The sequence below is a fragment of the Embiotoca jacksoni genome, unplaced genomic scaffold, assembly GCF_022577435.1.
Source record: "Embiotoca jacksoni isolate LCO1_2020_lvr unplaced genomic scaffold, fEmbJac1.0.p SCAF_32, whole genome shotgun sequence".
Lineage (NCBI taxonomy): Eukaryota > Metazoa > Chordata > Actinopteri > Embiotocidae > Embiotoca > Embiotoca jacksoni.
This window is the reverse complement of record NW_027185384.1, coordinates 3,388,850-3,415,839: the sequence shown is the minus strand read 5'-3', so window position 1 is coordinate 3,415,839 and position 26,990 is coordinate 3,388,850. Positions and strand designations below refer to the sequence as shown.

Genomic DNA, 26,990 nt, shown 5'->3' with positions numbered 1-26,990 from the left:
GTACATCAGATTTTAGGTTCAGCGCGCTGTTTTACTTTGGCACGGCAGACATGCACAACAGGGTAATACAAAAACAATGTACAATCAAGTTGTATTTGTATCTGCATGAATCAAAAGCTTCTTAATTTGTCTTTTTTTCTCCTGCTTTATAAAACTCACTGGATGATGAAAAGCTTTAATTTCTACAGGGAATACAAGCATGTGACTGTTATCTGTATTCATCTTATTCCAGCAAGTTAAACTGATTTTGTCTTAAGCTGACATGTCTGTGAAAAGTGACTGTTTTTGTACATGCGTTTCCATGTTCTCATCTCTCTGTTCATATCCCTGCTTTTCATCAGGGAAATCATCTGCATTACGTAATCACCTCCATTTCAAGGACCTTCAAACATTCACCATCCATTTTCATCATCATCGTCATCATCATCATCATCGTTCATCTAAACGACATTCTTCAGTCCATGGATCTTCGACCAGGTAAGGCGGCAGAGTTTGAACTTGCGGCTCATAATGATTTTTACAATGCATTATTTGTCTAAAGGGGCACTACAACAATTTTACACACAGTTTGCAAAATAACCCTGATGATGTCAGAGGGATGTCATTGGGTTTATCTTTGCTTGGTTTTGAAACCGACAATTTATGACGAAGCACTATAAACTCGAAAGTGCAGGGTTTGATCGAGCAGTTAAGAGAGGCTAAGTTCCCTTATGGGAAATGTAGGATCAGGTTTTACTGAGATTAAAAGCATGTCTTAGTCCCTGCTGCTTCAGTTTAGATGATTTGTTTTTCAAATTTCTTTATTTTTGAGCGTCTCAGCTACACTTAATCCCCTTTTCAAGCCATTTTTCAAGCAGAAGTGCCAAAACTTTGGTCGATCCCCACCTTTTGAATGTATTGATCTGTAACTTTTCTCAGCTTTGTAACAGATACATTGAATATTTATCTGTATAGACTCTTGCTGACATTTACTTTAACATACCACAAGTAATTGATTAACCAACAAAACAATTGTCAGATCAGTTTACCGACCAACGTAATGAGTTGCAGACCTAAACTAATTGCACATCATGCTTTTTTCCCCTCAGATATCTCAATGCTCTTGGATCAATTGTTTTTGTTATAAGGTACAAAAGTTGCTGTCCTCCATCCCTCAAGTCTTGACCTCCATTAATGTCACTGGTGTGGCACGCTTGGCCTCACTTGATCAATAACCCAGAACAATCAGTAAACACAGTCGCTCTGGTATTAAGTGTTTCTTAGCCTGCAGGGCACCAACTACAGACTGTGAACGGACATTTCTTCACAGGTATCATTCTATGTCTATATTTGTCTGGATTCGGAGAATGACAGGAAAACATTCATTTATCAACTGCAAGATGAGTGAGCAAAATATTCTTGGTTACTAAAATCCGTCTTCCAAGCGACTTGCCGTTGAAACTGTTGTATTTGAGTTGGGTGGTTTCTGATATTTCACTCTCTGTCAGCTCCACTTTTTCTCAGTTTTGACTTCATTTCCTCACTCATCACTTCCCTAATCGAGGCTCAAGGTTTTTTTAACCTCAGCCCCCAACCTGTGTCTCTCGCTCACCTCCATTTTCACTCTTTTAATCTCACATCTGAAAGTCCCTCCTCGCCTACTACCTCACTGTCAACAAGGCTGGAGATACGAGATCAGCTAGATTGATCTCCTGTTTGTACAGCTGTGGGTGCAGGGGGGTTGATGATCTCCAGATCAATGTCAGGGTAATTGGATCTGCGGGGCGATACCTTGATTGCTCAGGAAAAACCTCATGATGAAGTAGTTGAGCGTTAACTCACTTCAACTTGAGCGTTCACCCTCCAGAAACCCCCCTGTTACTTTTTCGTTCTAAACTGGTTTAAATTTGAATTGTCATGTGATTTTTAAATAAAGCTTTAAATTTGAATCCTGGTACATCTTTGTATAAACATGTTATTCTTATGCCGCAAAGTAATTTTGTATGTTACATTCATATGTATTTCTCTAAGTGAATATTCACAGTGTAGCCGTTGGCTGATTTACTGTATGTGTCCTGCTGTTAATGAGGTCACCATGACAGCAGTGGCAGAGTTAAACTGAGATCATTAAAACTGTCAAATCAAAGATGTTTGGGTTGTTCACGATCAGCAGATAACATATGAGAATCTGGAAGTTGTACAGCTTTGACTCTTCAGTCTCATCTCTACAGGCTGGATGTGAAAGTGCATTTGAGTAATTAAGGCAAGGCAAGTTTATTTATACAGCAATGTTCAGACACAGGGCAATTCAAAGTGCTACACATAGGTGTATAAACACATAAAACATGTCAAATAAAGACAAGATAAGAAAAACAAGGTAGTTAGACATCAAAGAAATAAAAAATGCACTGAAAAGACAAAAAAGTACTTTATAGAGGCAAAGACATCAAAATTGCAGCTACATATTTATTGAGTTAACATGATTATTAATAATTACTTGCTAATTTGTGATAAATAAGATTCAACCCATGATTTCCTGCATTGCAATCCTAAGAAATACATAATTTGATTAAAAAAAAAAGCACATATACAAGTGTGATCTTCGCTTATGACATTTAAGATAATACCAAGCCAGCAAGAGATATGCAGGTTTACAGACAGGAAATAGTTAGCTTTGTAGGAAATAAACTGAAAAAAGGGGCATCTTATGGGCAAAGTTCTGACTTAGTGGCACAATTATTGCGTTCCGAAGTTGACATGAATGTCATAGTTGAGACAAATCACTGTAGCCTGGCTACAATTGAAAGAAACTGGGATACGCTCCAATTTGCAAGGTGTATTATACAACAGCACAACTGCAATGAACAGCAATGATCAGGCCGCGTGACTGAGTTGAAGTTAAAATTTTGTTGAAGTGAACCAGTGAAGCTCCCTCATTTGCTGTCTGCATTCTCAGTTGATCTGAGTCAATTTAAACTCCATCAATCAAAGCTTTGAGAACACACCACTGTGTGTTTTTAAAGTTTACTAAGAAGTCGCTCATCAAATGGACAGGCAAACCTTTTTTCTTTTTTCTTTTTAACATGATGATGAAGGGCTAGGTGATGAGGCCTGACTTTAAACCACTTCTGCTGACTTGTAATTGCTTCTAATCTCTGAGCAGTTACAGTAAGTTCCCTGTGGATCAAAAAGGGTATTTTCTAAGTGGAGGAACTTCTTTTCTGACACACCAAGATGTTTCCTGGCTTGTCTCAAAACTGCAGATGCAGAAACAAAACATGTTATATTAAATGTGATGATACTGCTCAATAGATTGTTGCTGAGAACAGTAAGAATATATCATATTTTGGCCGCCCTGATGAGACTGTAGTTTTATTTTCGTTTATGTTTGAGAAAGAGCAGTCACCATTAATTCTATTTTTCATTAATTCCAGTTTTGTATCTGCATCAAATTGACCCTTTCAGTAATCTCAGAGCTTTCTCTGTACATGACTTTGGTCAAGGATGCATCAGCTCAACGGATCTCCATCCTCTGATGACATCAAGTCTTTTCTATTGTCATCCTCATTTTGTAACACAGTCAGCATTAGTTGTGTCCCAGTTTTGCTGTTATATAATCATCTCATTAATCATGCAGATGCTTCTGTGCTGTAAGACAGTGTGCATGAGCATGAAAGCTAATAATCATGGTTTTGCATTTTGCCCCTCATTTCTGCAGCATGTGAGATCTGATCATCTGCTGTTTTATTTACATACATCGTCTCTTGCATCTCAGGTTAAAACCCAACAAATGGGTAATTTAGTGACAATATTTAATCTCAGTGTATATACTAATTAATTCGATGACATTTTGATGCTATGCATGTAAACGTGTTAGCAATGGCACTGATTTCACTGTTCCTGTTGTCCTTCCTTTGCACTACAGTAAACGCAGCCCATTCTTATTACCATGGCGTCAAATAATGCAGTTGCCGTAATGTCTTATGTAACACGATGAGGTCGTTCGAAGGTCATGTGACAAAAGCACAGGGGGGTGAAGTCAGAGTAGGGAGGAGTTTTGGGGTGGTTGGATGGAATAAACCCAGGATTTTCCCTCTGGAGAGACCATGAAAAAGCACAAGTAATTTTGAATTTCTTCGAAGTAACCCAAACCATGACTAAGTCGTTTTTGTGCCTAAACCTAATCAAACGACTGTTTAATTTTTTGGCACAGGTTTTGTTTAGGTTTGGTCAGGCGGCTGTGTCACATTTAACCCAACCCATGAACTTTTCCTGACCAAACATGTGGTTTTTGAGACCTAAACGTAAGCCACCCTGTGCATTCTCACGAGACGTAAAGAGCTATGATAAAACAGCAGTGTATGACACCCGGGGAACCGCATTATTTGATGCCCTGGGAATAAGAACACTTTGGTAAAACTAGCCCTGGCGGCCGATAAACTTAGCTGTGATCTAACTGTCAATCTGCAACTTGTCTTTTTTGCACTTTGTTTAATCCTTACAAAATCCCAAAAGAGATGTTATGTCTTTTATAATATATGTTATGTAAAAATATTTAAGATTTTGGTGGTTTCAGAAAGAGCTCAGCTAAGCTAAAATAATATTACCATATATACAGTGTTAATAGGATTCTCAAAGTTACAAGCCTGCCCCTCACAAAAGGGTGCAATTGCCATATCTAAATAATCGTCTTTTATGCAGCTTTAACATTGAAAATCAGAAGGTTATAAAGGAGACATTTAGCATGAATTATGATCCCATTGAAAAAGGGGGAGATTATAATTGTGGCACATAACTCCAAATAGCAAAATCTCCCACTTGAAATATGTAAAAAAAAACACAAAAAATAAATAAATTGAATTGCACTTTTGGTTGACCTTTAGTTTTGAGAAAAAAAATTCCATTTGAAGCACAAACATTTTCAGACTAAAATACTTTCCTTTTCCAAAGCCTCTGGGTATTAATATTTCATATATAGACAGAGAAAGTCTCATATTTCAAGCCAATCTATCCACCATCCCAACAGTATCTGAAGCCCAAAATCTGCCTGCACTTCTGCAGCTCAAAAATATTTGAAATTTGTTTTTGAGTTCATGTTTCTATTTGAGTTCCTGTTTCCATTTAAGTGCGACCATTATCTCAAATTGCTGTGCTCATATTAAACCTATTTTTGTGATGGGTATGTGACATCAAAAGGCTCAGAGAGTGGTGTCCTTGGCTTTAGATGTTTACGTGTCCCCTTTCGCCCTCCGTTGTATCTCCTTTTCCTCTTTATCATATCTCGCAATTTCTGTTTAATGTTCAAGCCTCAAACCAATCATGACATACTCTGATTTCTCTCCAATTGTTCTGCAGTGTGGTACCACTTTGCATTGGATTGTTTTCCACCTTTTTTTCCCCCCTCCCTCATTCAAAAGGGGAACATGAGGTCAGACCGGTGCTGATCTGCCCGTCAAAATCAATTTAGAGACGGTGGTGGAACAGAGCAGTGCCACCACCATTCTCTCAAACCACTGCGTCTCCGCAATAATCTCTCTCCATCAGCGCTTAGTGAAGTGATCAGAGGTAGAACTGACAGAGGGCTAAAGGAGAGGGATTTTCAGCAGTGCCACTCTTTGCACGGTCATCTGTCTCACCACCTTCTCCTCTATCTCACCTTCTCCTTAACACATCGAGACACTTGTTTTCTTGTTTTTTCGGTGCTCTTTTCATCCATCTATTTGCTGTGTGTTTGTCCTTTCCTTTTCCTACATGTATCACACATGTTACAGTGGACTAGCATGCTGGCATCAGATTTTCATCCTATTATTGCAGCCATAAATCACAGCCAAGGGTGTAACAAATTAATCATCAAAGTTTCCTTGAATACATTATTAATGCTGCTATTAATAACTGAACAGTGGCATGAGATTCGTTGAACTGATGAAATACAGATATCAATGATAGAAAGAGTAGCCGCTGACCATCTTGGAGCTTTTGAGCGTCTAACGAGACAGCTATTTCCACATTTCAAAGTGTCCTCAGGCAAGACATTGAACCCCAAGTTGCTCCACATGGCAGGCGAGCACCTCGTGTGGCAGCTCTATCCGTACCGGTGCTTTGCACACCATTTACTATTTAAGAGAGTTGGTAGAGACCAAAAACAGAGCTAAAAGGAAGCAAATACTGCAGATTTATTTGGTGGCCAGAAAAAAAGACTTTCTACATATTGACTTGTAATGTTTGCAACTTGTTTCCACTCCACAAGCTGGCTAATTTTTTTATTTTTTTATTTTTTTAAATAGTTATTTAACCCCAAATGTTCTCTACAAAAGAGATAAAAAAAAAAAAAAAAAATTAAATTTAAAAAAACAAGTCAGGTGGCAGCAAAAATATTCCACTTATTACTAAAAATAAAACACAGGCAAGGTCCACATTAAAAGAAAACTAACACAAATAGGGGGGAAGCCACTCAGACCAACCCATAAAAGGTTGTAGGATCTGGTTTCTTCCCTTTAACCTGAACCAAAATCAGAACTAACCCCAACAGAAATAAAGCCTCAAAAACAGGACTACTAGACCCATCCACAAAAAAAAAAACCTAAAACATTTAGTCACGAGCAAAACTGCTGCTGCAGAGGCCGAGAGAGTGAACCAACGTCCCTGCATGCACCTTCTTTATAGGTTTTCACTCAATCAGACCAAACTACATACACCTGAGGGAAGAAGACATCCTGAGTGACGTCTTAAGTACACATCATAACCAGCAGGGGGAGGGGAGTGTAACTGGGATAAATTTGTAATCATTGTTTCCTGCTGGGTTTTTAATAAAAGCCAGAATATTAGAACATATTAGTCATGGACCGCAATGCAGTTGAACTGAACAAAACACAAGCACCACCTGCCCCTCCACTAACAAATACCAATGCCTGTGTTTGAGAAACTAACCAGTGAGGAATAATGTAACAATGAAACCTGTGTGCAGAAATTCACCATCGTGCTTTACGAGCCACACATGTTCTAAGCTTCAATAGGTTGACTAATGTTAGCATAGCAAGTCAAGGGCAGAGTTGTTGAAAGCTGGAATTTCCAGCAACCTGTGTCTGTGGTGGCTAAATAAAACTGGAAATAAAGACCACTGTACTCTGTTCTTGGAGCCATCTGAAAAAAAAGCAAAGTTGCTGACCGTATTATTTCCATCACTGCGTCTCACAACAGTGAAACGGGTATACCAGCACATCTGTAGTTCTTTATTAGACTGAAATCAAACCCTTTCGGCTTTCCTCACTTTGTTCGTCCTCGCAACGCTTCCTTCCTCCATCCATCATGTCCCAGCTCGTCCTGGTGGCTGTAATTCCATCTGAATGGCAAAGTGTATCAGACACACACTCTAATAAAGAGAGCAGCGTGACCCAAATGCTTTATTCATCATCCCCGACGCGGCTTATGCAGAAGGCGAAACAAACAAGCTCGACTGCTACATTTAATCAAACGCAGCCACGCTGATGGCCCTCTCTCGTGTTCAAGGGCACCTCTGCAGTAGAACTCTTTGCAGAATTTGCTTTGATGAGGGACACCTCTCTGAGTGAGGAGGTCAATTATATTACCTCAGTGTATGTCTTAAAAAAAAGACAACACAATCTCTATTTTGGAGCAGTCATGGCGGTAAGGCCTTGTCATCTCAAGAGTGCACACAGCTCAGAGCGATCCAGATTAAAAAGTGATGAATATTCAGGCAGTGTTCGACCAGTCTGCAAGAGCTGACAGCAACTGAGAAGTCGCCATCAGCAGATACAGTAGAGCTAGAACCAGTGGCCTATTCAGAAACCACCTTAATATTCTCAGTACGTTTCACTTTGCTCGCCGAGGCTCTGCAGTGAAACGTAAATGGAGTAGATAAGATGGATTCTCAGTGTCATTTCAGTTTTCTAAACAGCTTTGTAGGTGATTTCGTCTTGCCAATGACATCGACAGAGGCTGCATCTTGTTGAACTAACTACTTATCACAAATTGCAAACCCTCCAGCCATTACAGACTATCACAGCTTCTTTTTTTTTTTTCTTCTTTTTTTTGTAGAAATCTGTATGAGGTGATTTGGTGACTTTGTCTAGGACTATAGTGAAAGGACATTAGCGGCTTTAAGTCACATGTTGATCCGTCTTAGCCACAGTAATCATTCACTCAACTGTATATGAATTGACAGGAAGGGTGTTTTATTACGAGGACCGAATTAATCCCGATGTACACATCACCCTAATACAAGAAGCCAGCTCAAATTCTTTAGAGAACCGGAAAAGGGAACAGCAAGCATTTCAATTTCATACAATTAAATGATATGCTATTTTTAACATATATTTGAATGCAGGAGATTTAGAACATGTGTTTTTTCATGTCTGTAAGTTGACACTGCTATTTCTCCAAAGCTGAAATCTCCTCCACACTTGTGCCCTTGATAAAGTTAGAACAGAAACAGAATTATATTCATTGATTTCGCCTGAATGAAAAGGATTTCGGAGTGACTTGAGAAGATAAGCGCTCTTTCTGGGCACTTCCAAAGATATCCACACCCTGATTGTTCTCGGAAACTCAAAGAGTTTTCATCTCCTGTTTGAGCTGCTGCCAGATGAGGATGGCTATATTACATCTCTATCTATTTCCCACAGCATTTGAGCAATTTTTCACAGGCAAGATTAATGGCTTGTTCAGTTTCAGACAATTTGAAGTTGTATGGAGGACTCCTCTGTGGAATTCACACAGATTATGAGCTCTATTTGTTGAGGAAATGAACAGTTTGCCCAAATGCCATGAGTCAGCTGTTACTGTGTTCTCACTTTTAAACTGTGGTCTTGACAAAAATGCAATAGTTTCACTATACGCATCACAAAACCAGCTTGCAAAATAAAATTACTGAGCCATCTGAGAACATTATTATTTGAATTTGCATGACTTTAATATCTGAATTCTGCCTACGCCTCCAAAAGGATTGGATTTTGGAATCTTTTCATCTCATTTCCCCCCCCCCAACACAATTAACCAGCTTCTCTTCTAATGTTCAGCTCGTTCATTTTCCACCACACTCCAGCTGTTTTTTTTACACTGTTGTTGAACTCAATACAATATTCATCTTCCATTCTCCATAGAGACAGACTGAGGAATATTAAAAATGCTGGAATGGAGGAATCATGGGATTCCTAGACAGAGAGCTCTCTGTGATTGTGGCAATGTTTTTTCATACCTACATGTGTGTATCTTGTGTTTGTTCTGTAATTTCTATTTAATATGCAGCTGTTACTGTCATATGATGGAGGGCAGTTATGTTTTTATCCATAATTGCAGATCGTCTCAGATCTCTTTCATGTAAATTTAAAAACCCAACAGAATTTACACCGGTTAATTACTTTCTTTCTGTATCTCTCTTCCTTTTTAGATCGAAATGTTAGAGCACAAATACGGTGGCCACCTCATCTCCCGCCGTGCTGCCTGCAAGATCCAGACTGCCTTCCGCCAGTACCAGCTCAGCAAAAACTTTGAGAAGATCCGCAATTCGCTTCTGGAGAGTCGTCTGCCTCGACGCATCTCCCTACGCAAGGTCCGTGTGCAAAATACGGAGGGTTTCTCTGCTGAACGGGCTCTGGCTGAAGGCTGTAACTTGGCAGGCATCCCACTGGTGCGCTCACCATCCCTGCCTGCCACGGTTGGTGGCACCCTGACCGACCTGGAAGACTCATTTACTGAACAGGTCCAGTCACTGGCAAAGTCCATAGATGATGCACTCAGCAACTGGAGCCTGAAGACCATGTGCTCACTGCAAGAAGGCGGCACCTATCAGTTCAGTGCCGACTCCTTCAGTGCAGCAGCGGCAGCAGCAGCAGCAGCAGCTGCAGGAGCAGGAGGAGGTGGAGAAGGAGGTGGTGTTGGAGAGTCAACAATTTATCAAGGCCCGGTGGACCCGAGTGACCTGTCGAGAAGCGCAAGCAAGCTCATGATGGCATTTCAAGGTGTGACGGTGCAGATTGACAGCCAGAACTTTCGTGTTTCATCCTCAGTCATGGAATCATCCACTTCTGTCACCCTCGGCAGCTGCGTTCCACAAGATGGAGCCTCCACCACTGTCACAACCACTTCCACAACAACAAACTCTACACCAGCCTCCGTCCCGCCTGGCCCCTCACAAGAGCCCCCTCCTCCTCCTGCAGAGGTCCCAGCTGAACCCATAGATCCCCCACCCCCACCCCAAGAGCCCCCACCACCCCCGGAATCATACATAGAAGGAGGCGAGCAGGATGTTGAATTCCCTGCACCGCCTCCGAGTGAAGAAGAACTGGGGCTGGACGAGCAACCTCCCCTGACCCCTCTAGATATGATGGCTGCTCCTCCAAGCCCAGAGGAGGTTGCGGTGGTGGCACCACCACCACCCAGAGAACCCCCTCATGTCCCTCTACCACAGGAGGCCGTACCACTGGGGATCTCTCCTGTGGTGGAGCCTCTAGACATTAAGAGATGTGGGTCCGAGACAGCAGACAACAGCTCGGAGCAGATGAGCAGCAGCAGCACATCAACAGAGGCACGCTCAACGTCTGAAGCCTCGTCCAAAGAGGCACTACAGGCCATGATCCTCAGCCTGCCACGCTACCACTGTGAGAACCCTGCCAGCTGTAAATCACCCACGCTGTCCACGGACGTCATGCGAAAACGCCTCTACCGCATCGGCCTCAACCTCTTTAATGTGTGAGTAGCCAGTCCACTTTCATTCACTCATATTTAGATGATAATTCAAATGTATGAATCATCTCGTTAGCAATGATTAACTGTACTCAAAAGCACAATTATTGATACCAAAGAGATGTAGGCAGAACAGTGTAATTTATGTTTCTGAATTAAGTTTTACCACGGGAATAAAACACAATGAGCTTACCCTTCCTTCCTTTATTCCACAATGTAACAGGGAGGACATTTTTCCTTTGCACACACACAATTGTAGGTTTGAATCCAGTCAGAAACTTCCATAAGGTTTTGGGATGTTTATGTGGGAGTTGTCATTTTAGAATTACCTTAAGAGAATCAGTGCAAGAGTAGTTGGGGCCGGTAATATGGCTGCTTTCCTGTGGGGTCTTAAATTCCCTCAAATGCAGTCGTTCAAATTATTCTTAAGAATATTAAAAGAAAGATGACAGACACATTGGAAATGACTGAACGCTGTATGCACACAGAGTTTTATTGAAAGAGTGTGTACCTCAACTCCTCCTTTAGGTGTACTTGAAGTTTGATGGAACACTTCGTACGCAAACGAGCAAAGAAAAGCACTTTTTCCTCACAGGTCCCCATTATGCTGAAATAACAAACACAATGAAGCTCGAGCACCAAGCTCGATCAGAAATGTCATCTTTCTTCTCATGGACACAACAGCTCAGGGACTAAAAGAGAGAGGCTGATTTATTGAGACAGAAAAGTGTGGGAGGAATGATTTGTAAGAGGAAGTGAGAAATATGAGTACTAGCTGAGATGAGACAAGACAGTTAAAGATAGCCTGACATGGGTAGTTACAGATATACCCAGACATCGGGTTCAGAACAGTTGACTGAACCCCATGCCCTTAGTTACGCTGTGTCATTCTCACACAGCACATAATGTGTGCAATTTACATTGATAACATCTTTCAGACAGGGGATACGTGACATTGCTAACCTCGTCAAGCTGGCATTCAGGCATGGGTTCCATCTAGCTTCAATCAGAAATGACAACACATGTACTCAAAAAAACTGCATCCTCGAGTAAAATATTTTTACTTGACTGATATTTGGGACCCGGGATGAGTGAAATAGAAAGACAGTGGGTCGCTGCCAACCCAACATCTAAATTGCATCATGCGGAAGCTCAGCTCAGTCTCCTTCGGTATCACCGCGTTACCAACTCTCACAACTCTGGAAATCTGCTTTTAGACACGGCCTCATGCTGACTAAACAAATGTAGATTGTAACTTTCTTATCTTTGACTATTAAACAGCTGTAACCGTCATACAGCTCCGGGATTGGTACAGCATATATGCATCTAAATTGAAAGAGGAGTTTGGTGCAATTTATGTACAAATGTGGCACAGCAGTCATAACTTCATTAAAATCATCTGTGATCTCTTTTTAAGCTAGATGATCATTTTGTAGAGCAAACAGTTGAGCGTTTCACAAGACCTGCCAACACTCGCTGGTCAACGCCTCCCCCTCATCATTAATACCAATTTAACCCCTGAGCAAAAGAGAGGTCAGGAATTTAAAAAAATATTAGTAGGTTTTATGTCTTCACTTAGTTTCATCATACAGCTATCTACTTAAACTAACATTCGCCACATGATCTTTTTTTCTCCAAAAGATTTAAAGCTTTTGAGTTGCTGTTTCAAGATTATTCGATGGCTCAAAGTGCACCCTAAATGCTTGAGAAACCAGGTTCTTGATGCATAAGCCATAAAGGTAACTCCTACCTAACTCCTAGTGTGTTTTCCTCTGCGGCTTCACAAATATTTAGGAGAAGAAAAACATGCTGTCTGTCTTGAGACGTTTGTTTATGTTTGCTTGTTGCAGCTTTTCAGTAATTCTGAATCCAGTTCCCCTCGCTGTCTAGTGAAGAGTGGCAAAGTCAAAACCTGAGAAGAACTTTCCAAGACAAGCTTCAGACAAGTGCGTGGTGGTTACATGGCAGCCAGAGACAGGAAGAAAAATGTTGCCATGGTGACAACAGTGCATGGGGCCAGCACTAAATCCTGTAGATGTGTGTCCACTTTTGTAGTAGAGAGCTTGGTGAGCTGTGGATTACCTAGTTATATATATATATATTGTTGAAAAAAAACAAAAAAAACAATGATGCACTCAACAAACCAAAAATGCAACACTTTTGTTTTTGCCTCTATTTCTCATGAGTTCAAGTGAAAGATGTATGACTTCTTTCATGCACGTAGAAGATTAATTTCGCTCAAATTATTTTCTCAAATTCATTAGCACTTCAGCTTTGGCAAGATAATACATCCACCTGACAGATATGTCACAGCGAGATGCTGATTAACCAGCAAGATTAATCAGCTACTCTAAAATGTGCAGTTTTATCACAACAGAAATGCCACAGGTGAAACAAGTTTTGAGAGAGCATGCAATTAAAATGCTGACTGCAGTAATGCCCACTGGAGCTGTTATCCATGAACTGAATGTTCATTTTGTCAATATAACCGGCCTCACAACTGCAGATCTGTATGACTATGCCAGGCCAGGACTGCCACATCTGGTGGCTTTGCATGCAAGATTGTCTGGGACCAGCCTGTCAGACATTATGCATGCAACAGTGGCAACAGTTGGTTTACACAACAGAAGAATTTCTGCACTAACTGTCAGAAACCATCTCAAGGAAGCTCTAAGTGCCCGTCATCGACTGTATTGAAAAAGAGAAGGGAAAACAAAAGTGTTGCGTTTATATTTTTGTCGAGTGTATACTCAGAAAACAATTCAAATGTCTTTCCTTACATACCTCAAGTGACACATCCATAAAATTTATGTCAGGTGACCAAATGGAGTGGAAACAAATGAGTAAATTTATCTAAGGGTTGACCCATCACGACAACCCTGATGTATTTTGTTCTTCCTATTTATCAATGTCTGTAACAACTCCTGAAAATGTGCTAAAGCAGCCAACCGCATACTTGGAATATTAAATAGGGAGATTTGCCATATGCTCTAATAGCTTTTCACCCAGAGCATACCCTGAAGAACCTAAACACCCCACATATTCTAATAAATGAACTGGACTCTCCCTCACATTTATAACAAGCTGAGCTCAACCGCTGATCGAGTGGCTGGGTAACAATTAGTTCGAATACATGAAGGATGAATTAAAAAAATGATGGCAACGATCCACAAAGCCTCAAATTCTCATTAGTCATTCTGCTGTGAGTCGTGAATGTAATTAAAAGTTCTTTCGGCACTGCGAACCAGCACCTTGGGAACTGGCATGAAAAATTTGTTAACATTTCAGTCCGAGCAGGAATTGATTTTTTTTTTTCCCTGCCACCTCAACCATTTCTGTAGAGGCTGGAAAATATCTTGAACTGAAGGAAAATACATGGTTCCCTTGGGTGCAAAACCACTACAAGATTTTGTTAAGATATTGCCCCAATTAAGCCATTTCACACAAATTTGGACAATTGGACTCATGAACGCACATTATGTTTTGCGTATACTCCCAAGCTCTGCAGCGCCTTAAAAGTGCACCATGAAGCCAATTAACTTTGACTTGGGTCTGGAATGGGACACTGAAAACAAGAGAAGAAGAAGGAGAACTCACTTGGGAAGTTTATTCAAAATACAGAAAATGAAACAAAAACAGCGGGTAACACCAGATGTCAACATTGTCAGCTACTGAAATCGTTGTTGAAGAGGCGTGTCAGCCAAGACAGCCGAGCAATATCCAGCGCCTTCAGCATCTCAGGACGGATCTCATCCACCCCCGGCGCCTTGCCACCGAGGAGCTTTTTGACTATCTCAGAGACCTCCGCCGTGGATATCAGTGAGATGCCCCCCTCCCCGGATCGCCTCTGCTGTTTGCAGATGATGTGGTCCTGTTGGTCTCTTCAGACCATGACCTCCAGCATTCACTGGGGCGGTTCCTGTAGACGGCGCTGAAAATGCTCGTATAAATTATGTTGTTTTGGGAATCATTGGAAATGTTGTCGTTTCGGTACGAGGACGTGCCATCCTGGCATCTTTACTTTACTTTTACATTTACTGTCTATTTTGCCAGTTTCCCTGCATTAGCAACTAAATTATTGTTATTCCTGGATATAGTGGTCTGGAGTCATTCAGATCTAGAAAGTATAAATGCAAAATCTGAGCTAGTTAAAAGAAAAAAAAGATCAGACTGTAAATGGGATACACAGTATTATGTACATTTAATTAGTTCTTCAAACATGTCTACTTTGATAGAGTCAGTCCTCACTGCGGCTGGAGTGGCAGAAAAAGATCGGATGTAGCATTTATCTGTTTGCTCAGATGTTATTTTTTACATATCTTCATAGGGGATGTGACAACAGTACACATTTGTAAGGAGTGTTTAATTAAAGCTCCTGGTTAGATTACAAGATTCTTTGACTTTTTGTTTTCTTCATGACAGGTTCCATACCCTTTCTCTCTATTTGCAAACCCACTTCTCATTCCTCTGATCAAACACCTTGAAAGATAAGCTGACTTTTAATAAATTGGCAAAGAGGGAAGAGAGCGATAGAATGAGGAAGTGAGAGCATTTTTTTTTTTTTTTTTTAAAGTAGAGAGAGAGAGAGAGAGAGAGAGAGAGAGAGAGAGAGAGAGAGAGAGAGAGAGAGAGAGAGAGAGAGGGCAATCGGGCTTGAGGCTTATTAGTTCCACCAGTTCATATCCTCCCTCTAATACCTGCACTGTTGTATCCTTTGCATCTTAAACAGGTCTGTTTGCTTTGGGCTAAAACTTGGGTATTGCTTGATCATGCAGACAAAAAAAGTCAGGTGGTATGAGCTGTGTGTGCACGAGCGTGTTTGTCTTGCAGCAGGAGATCTATGCACCATCTTTGCAGGGGGAGTAAGAAGGGTTAGGATAGAAAGTATATTAAAGAGAGGGGGGTCAGAAGTTTTGGGTGTATGTGTCTGTGTGTGCACCACATAGACAGGTGAGTGATGGAAATGGAGTGCAAAAGCAAGAGAGGAACTGAAAGACACACAAAAAGGTAGCACGGGGAAAAGGTTTAGAGAAAGACCATTTGATAAAGTTTCCACCTTGAGTGTGGCTAGAATGACAATGACTCCATTATGTGAGGAGAGTGTGTGTCAAGGACGCTACCATCACACGAGGGAACAGGGAGCAAACCTTCAACGGGGACATTAATGACAGATTCCTGAGTAGATTTCTCTCATTGTATTCATGACTTTTCCATTTAATTCAGCTCAGCCAGACATGTCCTTAATTCACTTTTCTCCCTCATACCTTTGAGCTTAGTGAAAACAGTGATTGGACATCAGAGCAGCTCATGGTGGACTCAGATCGACTCCCGATCAAGCATTAAAATGGAGCTCCATTAGAGCTTTATGATTTAAAGAAATGGTAGCATAAGAGAGATATGGGTGATGGTGTAAGTGTGAAGAGTGACCATGTGAGGGAGATACCTGAATACATACAGTATGTCAAGCAAGGCTAATTAACACAGCAAAGCATCAAAGCCTGCTCAGCTCCTTGAGAGGGACCTTGCCTGCCAGGAGGTGAGAGCTCCACAAAAAGCCAAGTGTGTGTTTATGTGTGGATATTGGTATGCATGTGGGCGCCGGTTTGGGCGTACACAAACTTTTTCCTGTATAAAGATTCTGCCCTCAGACCTACATGACCCAGCACATAATTACAAACTCTGAAATCCAGATGGCGAACAGAAGAAGCATTTCCAATTTCTCACGGAACCTAACACCCTTTTACCCTCATTTGCTCTGGATAGTTAAAGGATAAGACAGGCCATATTGTACTTTTTTTTTATACTGTGAGCCAATTCAATGAGAGGTCCAACGCAGAGTGAATTGATCCTTGCAATTTTGTCAGTACCAGACATCCCTTTAACACAGATCAGTTGACACAAATGTGTCATCTGATTAAGTTTTGGAAGTACATCTGACAAAAATGGTTGTAAACCCCTGACGTGCATTTCCAGACCCAAATTGAATGAATGTATGGCTCCGTCCATGCTACGTTGAGGATCATTTCTAGTCATTGCATTCTAATGAGCATAGGCCTCCAATTAATTAAGAAACTATTGGAGCAGCCTTCAACCAATCAGCATTGGCCAGGATAAGAAATGTGTTGTACGCCGAAATCATAGACCGATTATAAAAAGTGGTAGTAGCTTCCGTTACGCCACCCATTGGTTTCTTGAAGAGCAATTTTGAAGCTGAGGCCTTTGCCATGTTGGCAGCACTTACCTCCGCCTTACTCCTGGCTAATCCAAAAACATGCAAAGAGGTGGAGCATTGGTGGAGATGAGGTGAGTCAAACCAAGCCTGCTTGCTAAAACCTGAAAGCACCTTGCTAACCACCTGTCACTCAAAGCAGCCATGTTCTTAATTATGTCTAACTTCCAGCCATAGTACAATGCAAACATGTGCGTTATATAAAAATTCACTCATACAGTTCTCACAAATGGAAAATTTGGCTCCAGAGACCAAAAACGCTTGTTGTGCCAGGCTGTAAACATGTTTATTTCTGCTGCAAAGTTGGGCATTTTAACGAGGGTTTGTGGGGGTTGACTTGCTTTACACAACAGCCTCAAGTGGCTATTGGAGGAACTGCAGATCGTGACATTTCGTGCTGGCTTAATTCTTACACTTCGCAGGTTGCCACTTGGATGAAACTACATTTCGAAACAAATGCTTGACTTCAACATTACACTTCGCCACCCCCACTGGTTGCTGATTGGTATAGCCTTCAGAGTGGCTGAGCAAACCTTCAAGCAAACAGGGTTTCAAGACTATAATCACAGCAGAGAAAGAAGCAGTGCCAAGCTCGTAAACCACTGCTTTAATAAGCAACAAAAAAAACAATAGTAAGGAAGGGAAAAGCAGCTATATCACTGTTGTCTTCCCTCAGTTGCCTTCTCAGCAAAAGCATAATGATGATGGACAAGAGCAGCTCTGTGCAACAGCAAGTCCACTTTAGTGTAATGATTCTGGGTTTTGGAGCGTGTACCGGTACAACGCACAATCGTGTTTCCACTCAGAGAAATACTCAAGGGCGCTAACCGGCCATCAATCTGTCACTGGTTAGTAATGGAACAGAAATGTGTGGATCTGGAGAAATAGGCAACATGCAGTGCTGACAGTTAAGCACTTGTAAGGGCCATAAAACACAGCTCCAAGTTGCGGCCACAGCACATCTGTCCATTTGCAATAAAATAGAGAGCCAATAAAAGTTGATATCAAGGTGGTGAAGCAGGGATTTATTTACAACGAGTCCGCCAAGATGATGCAAAAAGAAAAAAAAAAATGTGTGAGTGCAACAAGGAGGCAGGAGAAGTGTGTGAGGGGGAAAGATGTCGGGACATGTAGCACTTTATTTGGAAGTTGTCATCTCAGTGTAACATCTGGGTCCTGTCTGGCACCGTTTCTTCCCATCCCCCAGTTTTACATGACTGTGTCTCTTCATGTTGCAGTCTTGTTCACTTTTCACTTGAATCCAGTTTTCTGTCTTTGGCTTTAAATCACATGCTCCACCAACATACACTTGACTCGCTGAATCCTCAAACCTATTAACAAAATGTCTGTCTTCCAAAATGACTCATATGCCTGTAGCACATCTGGGCTACCGTGGGGGTTCCTCGGAGATACAAACGACCCGCTGAGCCACAAAGTTCGTTTTACGGTTCCTTTTATTCCTTCACACACACACTTGCTGCTCTCACTTCCGGCGCTCTCCTGCCCTGCCTCCGAGCGTCCGTCCAGTCGCTGCCTTCCCTCCTCCTCACCAGGCCCTGCTCACTTATCAAGGAGAGAAACCAGTCCCTTGATTCAGTTCAGCTGCGCCAACTATCCTTCTCCCGGCACCATTCCCTGAACCACTCCATCACTCTCGTTTCACTCTAACCCTAACCCTTGCAGCTGAGCTAACCACGCCCCGCCACCACAATGACCTTCACAAAATTCATTCATACTAGTGTTTTCCCATCTGATCTGATCAGTTTATGGTTGCGGTTTGAGTACGATTAGGAAGCAAACTGTAGGGAACAGTCTAGAAACATTGACATCAATAATGCTTTGTAATGCTCCCCACATTATCAGTTAATGGCAACTACTGGATGATTAAAAGGATGATGAATCATGGGAAACCACACTTTCAAAAATCTAATCAAGTTTCCTGAGTTTGCCAACTTTTTTTTTTTTTTTTTGCTGCAAAACATTTTCTAGTATGAAAAGAAATACTAAACAAACAGTCCATGCTGATGATTATGTGATGAAGACACTCTCATTCTGCTCCACTCATCTGAATCTTATATATCTCGTGCATTATTTCCCACTCTTTACACGACTATCCATTTCTAATTACGAATAATGATCACCATGTGTGATCCATCTGTTGTTGGGCAAACTTCAAATGAGCGATATCTGCCAAATTCATTTGGCGAGACATCACCGTCAGCTAAGAGGGTGAGCTAGAAGCTGAGAGTGTGCTGAGATTGTCACAGCAGATGCTTTCAGGCAGCCCAGCCTGCGTTCATCGTCCTCACTCTCCCATTCCCACACATCTGCTCAGTCTGGTCCTCTTCCAGCCTCCTCCTTCTATCCTGCCCTTTATCCTCCCCTCTCCCCTCCCCACTGTCCTGCCCTCGCCTTACTAAACCCATTAGCTGCGGTACACACACACACACGGCACTCTCTTATGTAAAGGCTGAGGTTTAAACACTGTATGGAGGCTAGAGGGAGCGAGCTGTGACAATAATGCGGTAGCCTCCCTAGAGCGACTGTCCTCTGTGTTTAATAGGGTTATAAATAGTTAAGATATTACTCCCTTGTTCATACAGGAGTAACTTCCGCCATGCAGTCAGCTGAAAATTATCTTGAAAGGATCATAGGCAGGAAGATATGCTTTGAAAACAATGGTTCACGGAAACCAATGAGATGTTTTGACAATTTTCTGAGGGCATGGGCGTGAAGTACACCTCATTGCAAAGCCAAATAGATTTCCACATAGACTATTCACGCATTAAACACACACTGTCAGAAGTTAGCTTGTGCCTGTGGATTTAAGGAATACTGCCAGTGGTTTTATAGCATTCATTTACATTAGCCTTCACAAGCTACTGGGCACACAACCTGGTATCACACCAAAGAATTTAATACACTTGTCAGTCAACGAAACAATTATGTTCCATGGTTTGGCCTCATTTAGGCATGGGAAGGAAGGTGGCTTGGGTTTAGGTACTAAAAAACCTGTGATAAGAGTTGGGAAAGATAATGGTTTGGGTTAAAATAAGTAATTTTATGAAAGTAACATTTAATATGTTACATAAATTGACCTTCCGCATAGATTTTTTCTGTCTCAAAGACTCAAACACCAGACTCCCCGGTGTTAATCCTGTCCTATGTATGTTCCATCCAAGCATCCCTAAACTCTTCCAGATGCAGACTTTATCACTCTTTGATAGTCACATGACCCATGACATGCGTGCACGTGTCATACCCAGGTGAGGCAAAACGTGACACTGACACGGTATCCTCTTGTGGACTTAGGGTTTTATTACACACTTTGTGTTTGATACCGCACTTGGTCATAGAAAGGTATGAAATGGCAGCAAAACCCTTTTGTTTGGTTGTCTTTGGGCTTTTGCCACTATTGTGCATTGTTAAGAGTGAAGTGATTCTTGTTGTTCTGGGTTTTGTACCCTCATGGTTGAAATGCACTTATTGTAAGTCGCTTTGGACAAAAGCGTCAGCTAAATGAAATGTAATTTAATGTAAAAAAGTGAGTGAGTGAACAGGGGAGTAATTTGAACACAGCCGTAGTCTCGCTTTGAATTCAATATGACTATTAAGCAGTTTCAAATCTGAATCACATTCAATTAGGTTGATTTACAATGTTTTTAAAGCTGAGTTTATCCATTTTAGTGCGCTCTTAAAATCACGCCAAAGAGACTAAATATAGGCAATTCTTCTCAGTGAACAAAATGTCACTAAAATAATGAAACACACAAACAAAAGCCTAAGTTTTACTCAAAACTAATCTTTAACCTGTGCCAGTGCAAGACATGTGACTTGAAAGGAACATTAAGTCTACGCATACAAACACGGATTCAAAGCTGCATCCCAAATTAGCTATTATGATTCAGGTAATATCCTCTAAATTTGGCAGGTTGTCGAGCTGTTTAGTAGTTGTTAATGAATGTTGTAATTCAGCAAGGGAGAGAATGTTCTATCTTTGTATTATTCTCCACCACCTCCACCGTGCAGGTGTGCACAGTAAGCTCGAGACCTACCTATTTTCAGACCAAGAACCTCATTACCACAATGCATAATTTTGATATTTATTTTTATTGCCCTAAATGCTCTCTCGGCAGTTATTGCAATAAATAAATGATAAATAAACTCAGAGAGAACGTAGCTCTGCTTTGCATTGATGTAGTTTGCATCTGTCCTCTAAACTACTACCCCAAACAAATTCACTTATTACTGCTGCTAATTGTAGTTAAGTATGTTACAGAGCAAATCGTCTGTCAAAGTCACACTACTACCATCGATATTTCGGATATAATGTCACTTTAAACCACTGCTAAGTCACTACACAACATTTTCTTTCATTCATTCACTTGTATCTTTCTTGTTTGTCTCAGAAACCCTGACAAGGGCCTTCAGTTCCTGATCTCACGAGGCTTCATCCCAGACACGCCCATCGGTGTAGCCCACTTCCTGCTACAGAGGAAGGGCCTGAGCCGACAGATGATCGGAGAGTTCCTTGGCAACAGCAAGAAGCCCTTCAACAGAGATGTCCTGGAGTGAGTAGCGGACAGGATTCCATACATTATTGCCTGAAATCTTTTTTGATGATTCTCCTCGGCAATCCCTCTTCATTTCAGGGAGATCAGGGGTCAGGGTCAACTACAGCCCTGGATTCAGTATGGGGTTTATCACAAGGGAAATCTTCAGCCTTATTAGTTACACGCTGTGCATATGTTTTATAGTTTATACATTTTCAAACTTAGTTTGCTTCTACTGATTCCCTGAAATCCAAATGCGAAACATACATTGTAACTTCAGTACCCAGTTATTCCAGTATTCCACTCATTGTGGATTTAATAATCCACAATCACCTTTTGGAGCACAGGGAGATGTACTCAGGTGTATGGGATACAGTTCTACTGTATGTGGGTGAGCATATGTGTCAGGCATGGGAAGAGGTTGTGTGTGACATTTGTGGCTTTGTGCGAAACAGTGTGTGTACATTCTTACTCATCCCTTTCCAGAGTTGCTAGTTGACTATGTCTTGGCTGATTCCACATGACATCTGTGTAAATATATACGTAAATATTCAGGAACTCAGATCAGGGTGCTCTAACTGAATCAGGGTTTGTGCCTTTGAAGAGGCAGTCCCAAGATTTTTGTATTGGGATTCCTTAAAGTCCAACTGAAATCAAATTGCATTTTTCTCTCTGCTACAACATAAATAACGGCTTTGAAAATGACTTGAACAAAAATAAAAACCGCAGGGATGAAGTTTATATTCAATATTTTGTGTTAGATGAATTAGCCCTTTAGGGTTGCTTTTCATAAATGTATTCGAACACTGCTCTGATACCGTATTTCGATACCACCAATCAAATCTTTCATAAAGCAGTATTGTTACTGTTCTGTCATCGGCAGAGCAGATGGTCACACCGAGCCAAACAGCAGCCTGCTACACAACACAGGAGCCACAGACAACTCACTTATGCTTTCCTGCTTCTTAGCCATCTTGCAAACATGAGCACATATTTCCCTGCACCTTAACTTACTGACCAAGACACCCAACAAACATTAACAGGGGAAAAGGACACTGCTAACAGCAGTTTGCATGCTGGATAGCTAATTAGCTGCTCAGCTGCAGCACATTAAACAGCATGTACATGTATTTGCAAATGCAAATTTTACTTAGGTCCGGTTAGATTCTGGTGTGGTCCCCAGTCCTCAAAATCACGACTGACAACGCGATGTCTTCCCACGACATGTAGGCTGCAGAGCAAGTTTGTTTGCTTTGTCTCTTGTTCCCTGCGGTGCCCCAACACTCTGGCAGCCTGCCAGCTGTTGTCAGTCAAACACACACACACACACACACAACACAGCCCACAGCTGAGACAAAAAGGAGCTCTTCTGACATTTTCCCAAGGACCTCTTTTATTTTAATCAAAAAAATATATATAAATGTGATTTCTGTTAGACTTGAGAAAGAGAAATGTTGAAAACAAAGCAACAGAGGCCAAGATATCCTGACTTTTAATCATCCGGATGGTGCAAGCTCAAGTGATGTCAAATCCTTCCCTTCCCATGATCATAATCATGGATCATTGGTTAGACCAGCGGCTCTTTAACTACCAGCCTGACAGCCAGATCAGGCCTTTTAGATATCCTTAGATTTTTGAGTCCTTAGTATCGGGCAAACTTAAAAAATGATGGAACTCCGATCATGAATCAGCCCTTGTCCACAGCATCTTTGCCAAGCCAATCCAATATAAATGTGATAGCATCACGTTTACTTTTTCATTCAGCTCAGGTTATCTTAAGGCACTTAACATAGGAAAGTCCTTACAAAAGAACCTTACAACATTACAGAGAGAAACCCAACAATTCACAATTCCCACATGAACGATAGCTGGAAGGAAAAATAACTCCCTTTTAACAGGAAGAAAACCTCCAACAGAATCATGCTCAGAGGTGGGCGGCCATCTGCCTCGACCAGTTGGAGTGAGAGGAGAGCAGAGAGAGAAAAAGGATTTGACAGAAAACATCGTACAACTCTAATTTAATTTTATCAAGCCATCATGCAGAACCTCGAGGTGCTTTTTTTCTCTTTGTGCATAGGTAGAGTCTTGTCAACACAATAACTCAAGACCTTTACAGTCCACAACATATTATTCAAGTAAAGCTGGACAATTAAGCAATTTTGTAATGACCAAATGCCTGGAAAGCAGTATGTAACAGACAAAAGATATAATTGATAAAAAATTGTATGTTCATAAACACTTAAAATGCTTTTATATCCGCTTTCAACTACAATATACTTTGTTAAACCATTTATGAAATGTTTGTGTACATCACATCAAGGGGAATCAATGAGTGCAAGTGTTCATTAAATACTGACATTTAGTATTATTATAGTTTTAACGCATCTAAGAGCTATTGAAAGCATTTTTATATCCTTTTCTGAACAGTAAAAAAAAAAATTGAAATAAAGGCACCAAAAAACTAGATGAACCCAGAGGTTTAGAGAACAAGGACAGATGTCTCTGTCTGGTATTACTCATCAAAATAAATGTGAAGACGCTGCAACACCCGCACGTGCACGAATGACTCACTCCCCCCTGTAAGTTTCATTCCAGGTCATTAACCTGATTACCGTTATTTGCTTTGAAACTGCAAACACCCCCCTCCCCCACCACCACCACCCATTTGTCTTCTCTGCAGTTATTTCCATCTTTCAACACTCTTTGCTTGATCTGAGTAATTGTCTTTTCTGTTCTATTACATTTTCCAATTCACCAATTATCTCTAAATTTGCATATTAACTTGATGAGGTTCTGCAGATCTTCCTTTTATCCTCCTTTTTGTACAAGTTACCAAACCAAGAACACACTTCTAGTCTTTGCAAGGTCAGACAAACATGGCACAGCACTCTACCTAGTTGTTCATCCTCATCTAATATCCATATTTTCTTAAATGGACTTCATCGTGGTTCCAAAGACATTTTATTAACAGGATTATGCTTTTAAGGGGTCAAACTCCAATTCACAGCACGGACACACTCTCAGAGCAGGTGACATTGGGATATATAGATGTGTGTTTTTCCCATTTCTCCCAGCAGCATTCAAACAGCATAACTCGGGATGGAAGTGATGTTGAGGAGGAACATGATGAGAGTGCAAAGTGCGTGTGAGAGCACTTTCGATAAAGTGTAGTCACAGGAGAGCGGGTGAGGGATAGCAGTCTAATGTGAAAATCACTCATGGTGATTTACCGAGCCTGAATGCATGTGTGCGTGTGTGTATGTTTCTGTGTTTGTGTGTGCATCGGGCTTTTGTGAACACATACGTGTGTATATTTGTGTTTGGCTTATCTCGTGTCGCTCTCATGTATTATTGAATCTTCCTCCTCAATTTAAAAAAGCAAATGTGGCCTCATTCTCTTCACATTTCTTCAAGTATAAACAACAATACTTAAAATGTCTCAAGTCAATTAAGCCAAATTGTGGTTACATATTTGGGTTCCAAGAAACGTGACACCCCAAGGATTTATTTACCAATAATATAGTGTACTTGTTAAGTGTGGAAAAATTAGATCTGTTTTCAGCCTGTCATGGACTTATTGGCTGTTTAGAATATGGCTTCATCCACTATACTCATACCGGCCATCACAGCTTTGTAAACATATAATTGAACTGTTATATGCAGACAGATGTGTCTATTTCCCTTCCAGGTACTGTATAGAAATCAAAGGTTATGCATGGTAACAGTATGTTCATACACATGTGTTTGTGTTCCCGTGTGTCCTCCCATGCGTGTGTGTTATAATGTTCGAGTGTGTGTGAGGAAGAGACGGGAGGGGGAGGAGAGGGCTGATGTACTTAGGCCAGAGAGCATCTCGTCTGACATAACATAAACAAGGAGTGACAGCCGGGGAAGAGGGGAGAGAGAGGTGGTGGAGCGAGGGAGTGAGTCATGAAGAGGGCGATCAGAGAGGCTCGACAGTCAAGAGAGTTGATCAAGAGGACGATCAAGCCAGGCTCCCTGTGTACAATAAGCTTAACCTTTGTAAGCATTGTGTGGAAAATGGTCTCTTTAAATCCAACCTCTCGTAGGCCAAGTTAAACACTCTAAAGTTGAACTGCCTAAAGTGTCAGTAATGTTGTGATTATTCCCTGCATTAGTAATTACAAATACAGCTATGCATTAAGGGTATATGGCACATATGATGTTGTTCACAATTATATTAAAATAATTGTTTTTTAAATCATGTTGACATATTGGCAATATCCCAACTTGTTGGCGTAATGATGTCACACTATTACACACAGCAACAACAAGCAAGTTTTACTCTAAATTTGAGTGTACAACTGCTGTTGTACACAAAATAAACAAGTGAGAAATCATTTTAGAGTTGACTGAATATTCAAAGGCAATTTTTGGTTATTTGAAATATTGTAGTATTTATTTGGGGCCATATAGCCCACCCCTCCTGAGCCCTGTCGCCTCACAGCAAAAAGTTCAAGGGAAATTTGTATTATCCACTTTCCCAAAACATGCATGTTTATTTTCAACTATTAAAAGCAGTGTGTATTCGACCAACATAAGCAGGTGTAGATCATAGAGGGCCAGATACTTCTATTAGTATTATGAGAGGCCATAGCAGCAGCAGCAGCAGTATTTTCAGAGGTAGCAGTAATAAAATAAATAATACATGCAGTAGTGGCAACAGTGACTGTAGTGGTAGTACTATCAGTAGTACAATCAGTACTAGTAGTATAATAGTTGTAGACATAGGGCAAGAGGTGGTAGCAGTTGGAGTGACTTGTGGTACTAGAAGTAGTGATAGTAGTAATAATAGGAGACATATGATAATAATTTGATTACAGTAGTAGAGCTAGGTGTACTTCTTGTAATATTAGTGCGGGTAATACAAGTGGTAGTACTAAATTAATATATACTTCCAGGTTTTCTTACTGTGAGCAGATTTGGATGTGGTCCCATGTTGTGGTGTACGTTGTGAAGGCCGTACTGTAGACTCAGCTGTCTGACTTTTTGCTGGGGCAGCATTGTGTCACAGTCAAGTACTCACCTCATTAACTCGCTTTGTTCCCAGTAATCTGTAGTGTGTGTGGGTACGTGCAAGTATTTCAGTGTTTCCTGCAATGCAACAAACAGAAAAGATCAGAGGTAGGAGGAAACGTCTCGGCACCGTTACTGTACTGTGTGTGTTGAAGACTTTGAGATCAACTCCATCATCTTTCTTTGAACATGCTGTCCCTAGCCGGAAAAAACCCCAAAACAACCTCATAGTAAAGATGACTTTATCGCCAACTGGTGCAGATAAGTTTGAAGTAAACCACATGAAAGCCAGTCCGTATTAGAAAAAAAAAAAAAAAAAAAAGGACTTTAATTTCATAGTTTGATTATCATTCCACTTTGTACCTCGACAGAACACCTCACATCAAAGCAAGGAAAACTTTCAAGTCTCCCACCCCGTTCCCAAAGTCACCTTTCACTTCAAACCTTATTTCACCTCCAAATTGCCCACGTTGTATTTATCCCCACTCTAC

The 26,990-nt window shown here is 41.0% G+C and overlaps 1 protein-coding gene across 4 annotated transcripts in view; it reads left to right on the top strand.

Annotated features, from left to right (window-relative positions):
• iqsec3a (IQ motif and Sec7 domain ArfGEF 3a) overlaps window positions 1-26,990 on the top strand; it is a 102,055-nt gene that overhangs the window by 49,190 nt on the left and 25,875 nt on the right. For all 4 annotated transcript variants that reach the window (XM_069164780.1, XM_069164783.1, XM_069164781.1 and 1 more), the window contains 2 exons: window positions 9,386-10,686; window positions 21,319-21,480. In XM_069164780.1, coding sequence (XP_069020881.1) covers window positions 9,386-10,686; window positions 21,319-21,480 — 1,463 coding nt within the window. The remainder of the gene's footprint in view (window positions 1-9,385; window positions 10,687-21,318; window positions 21,481-26,990) is intronic.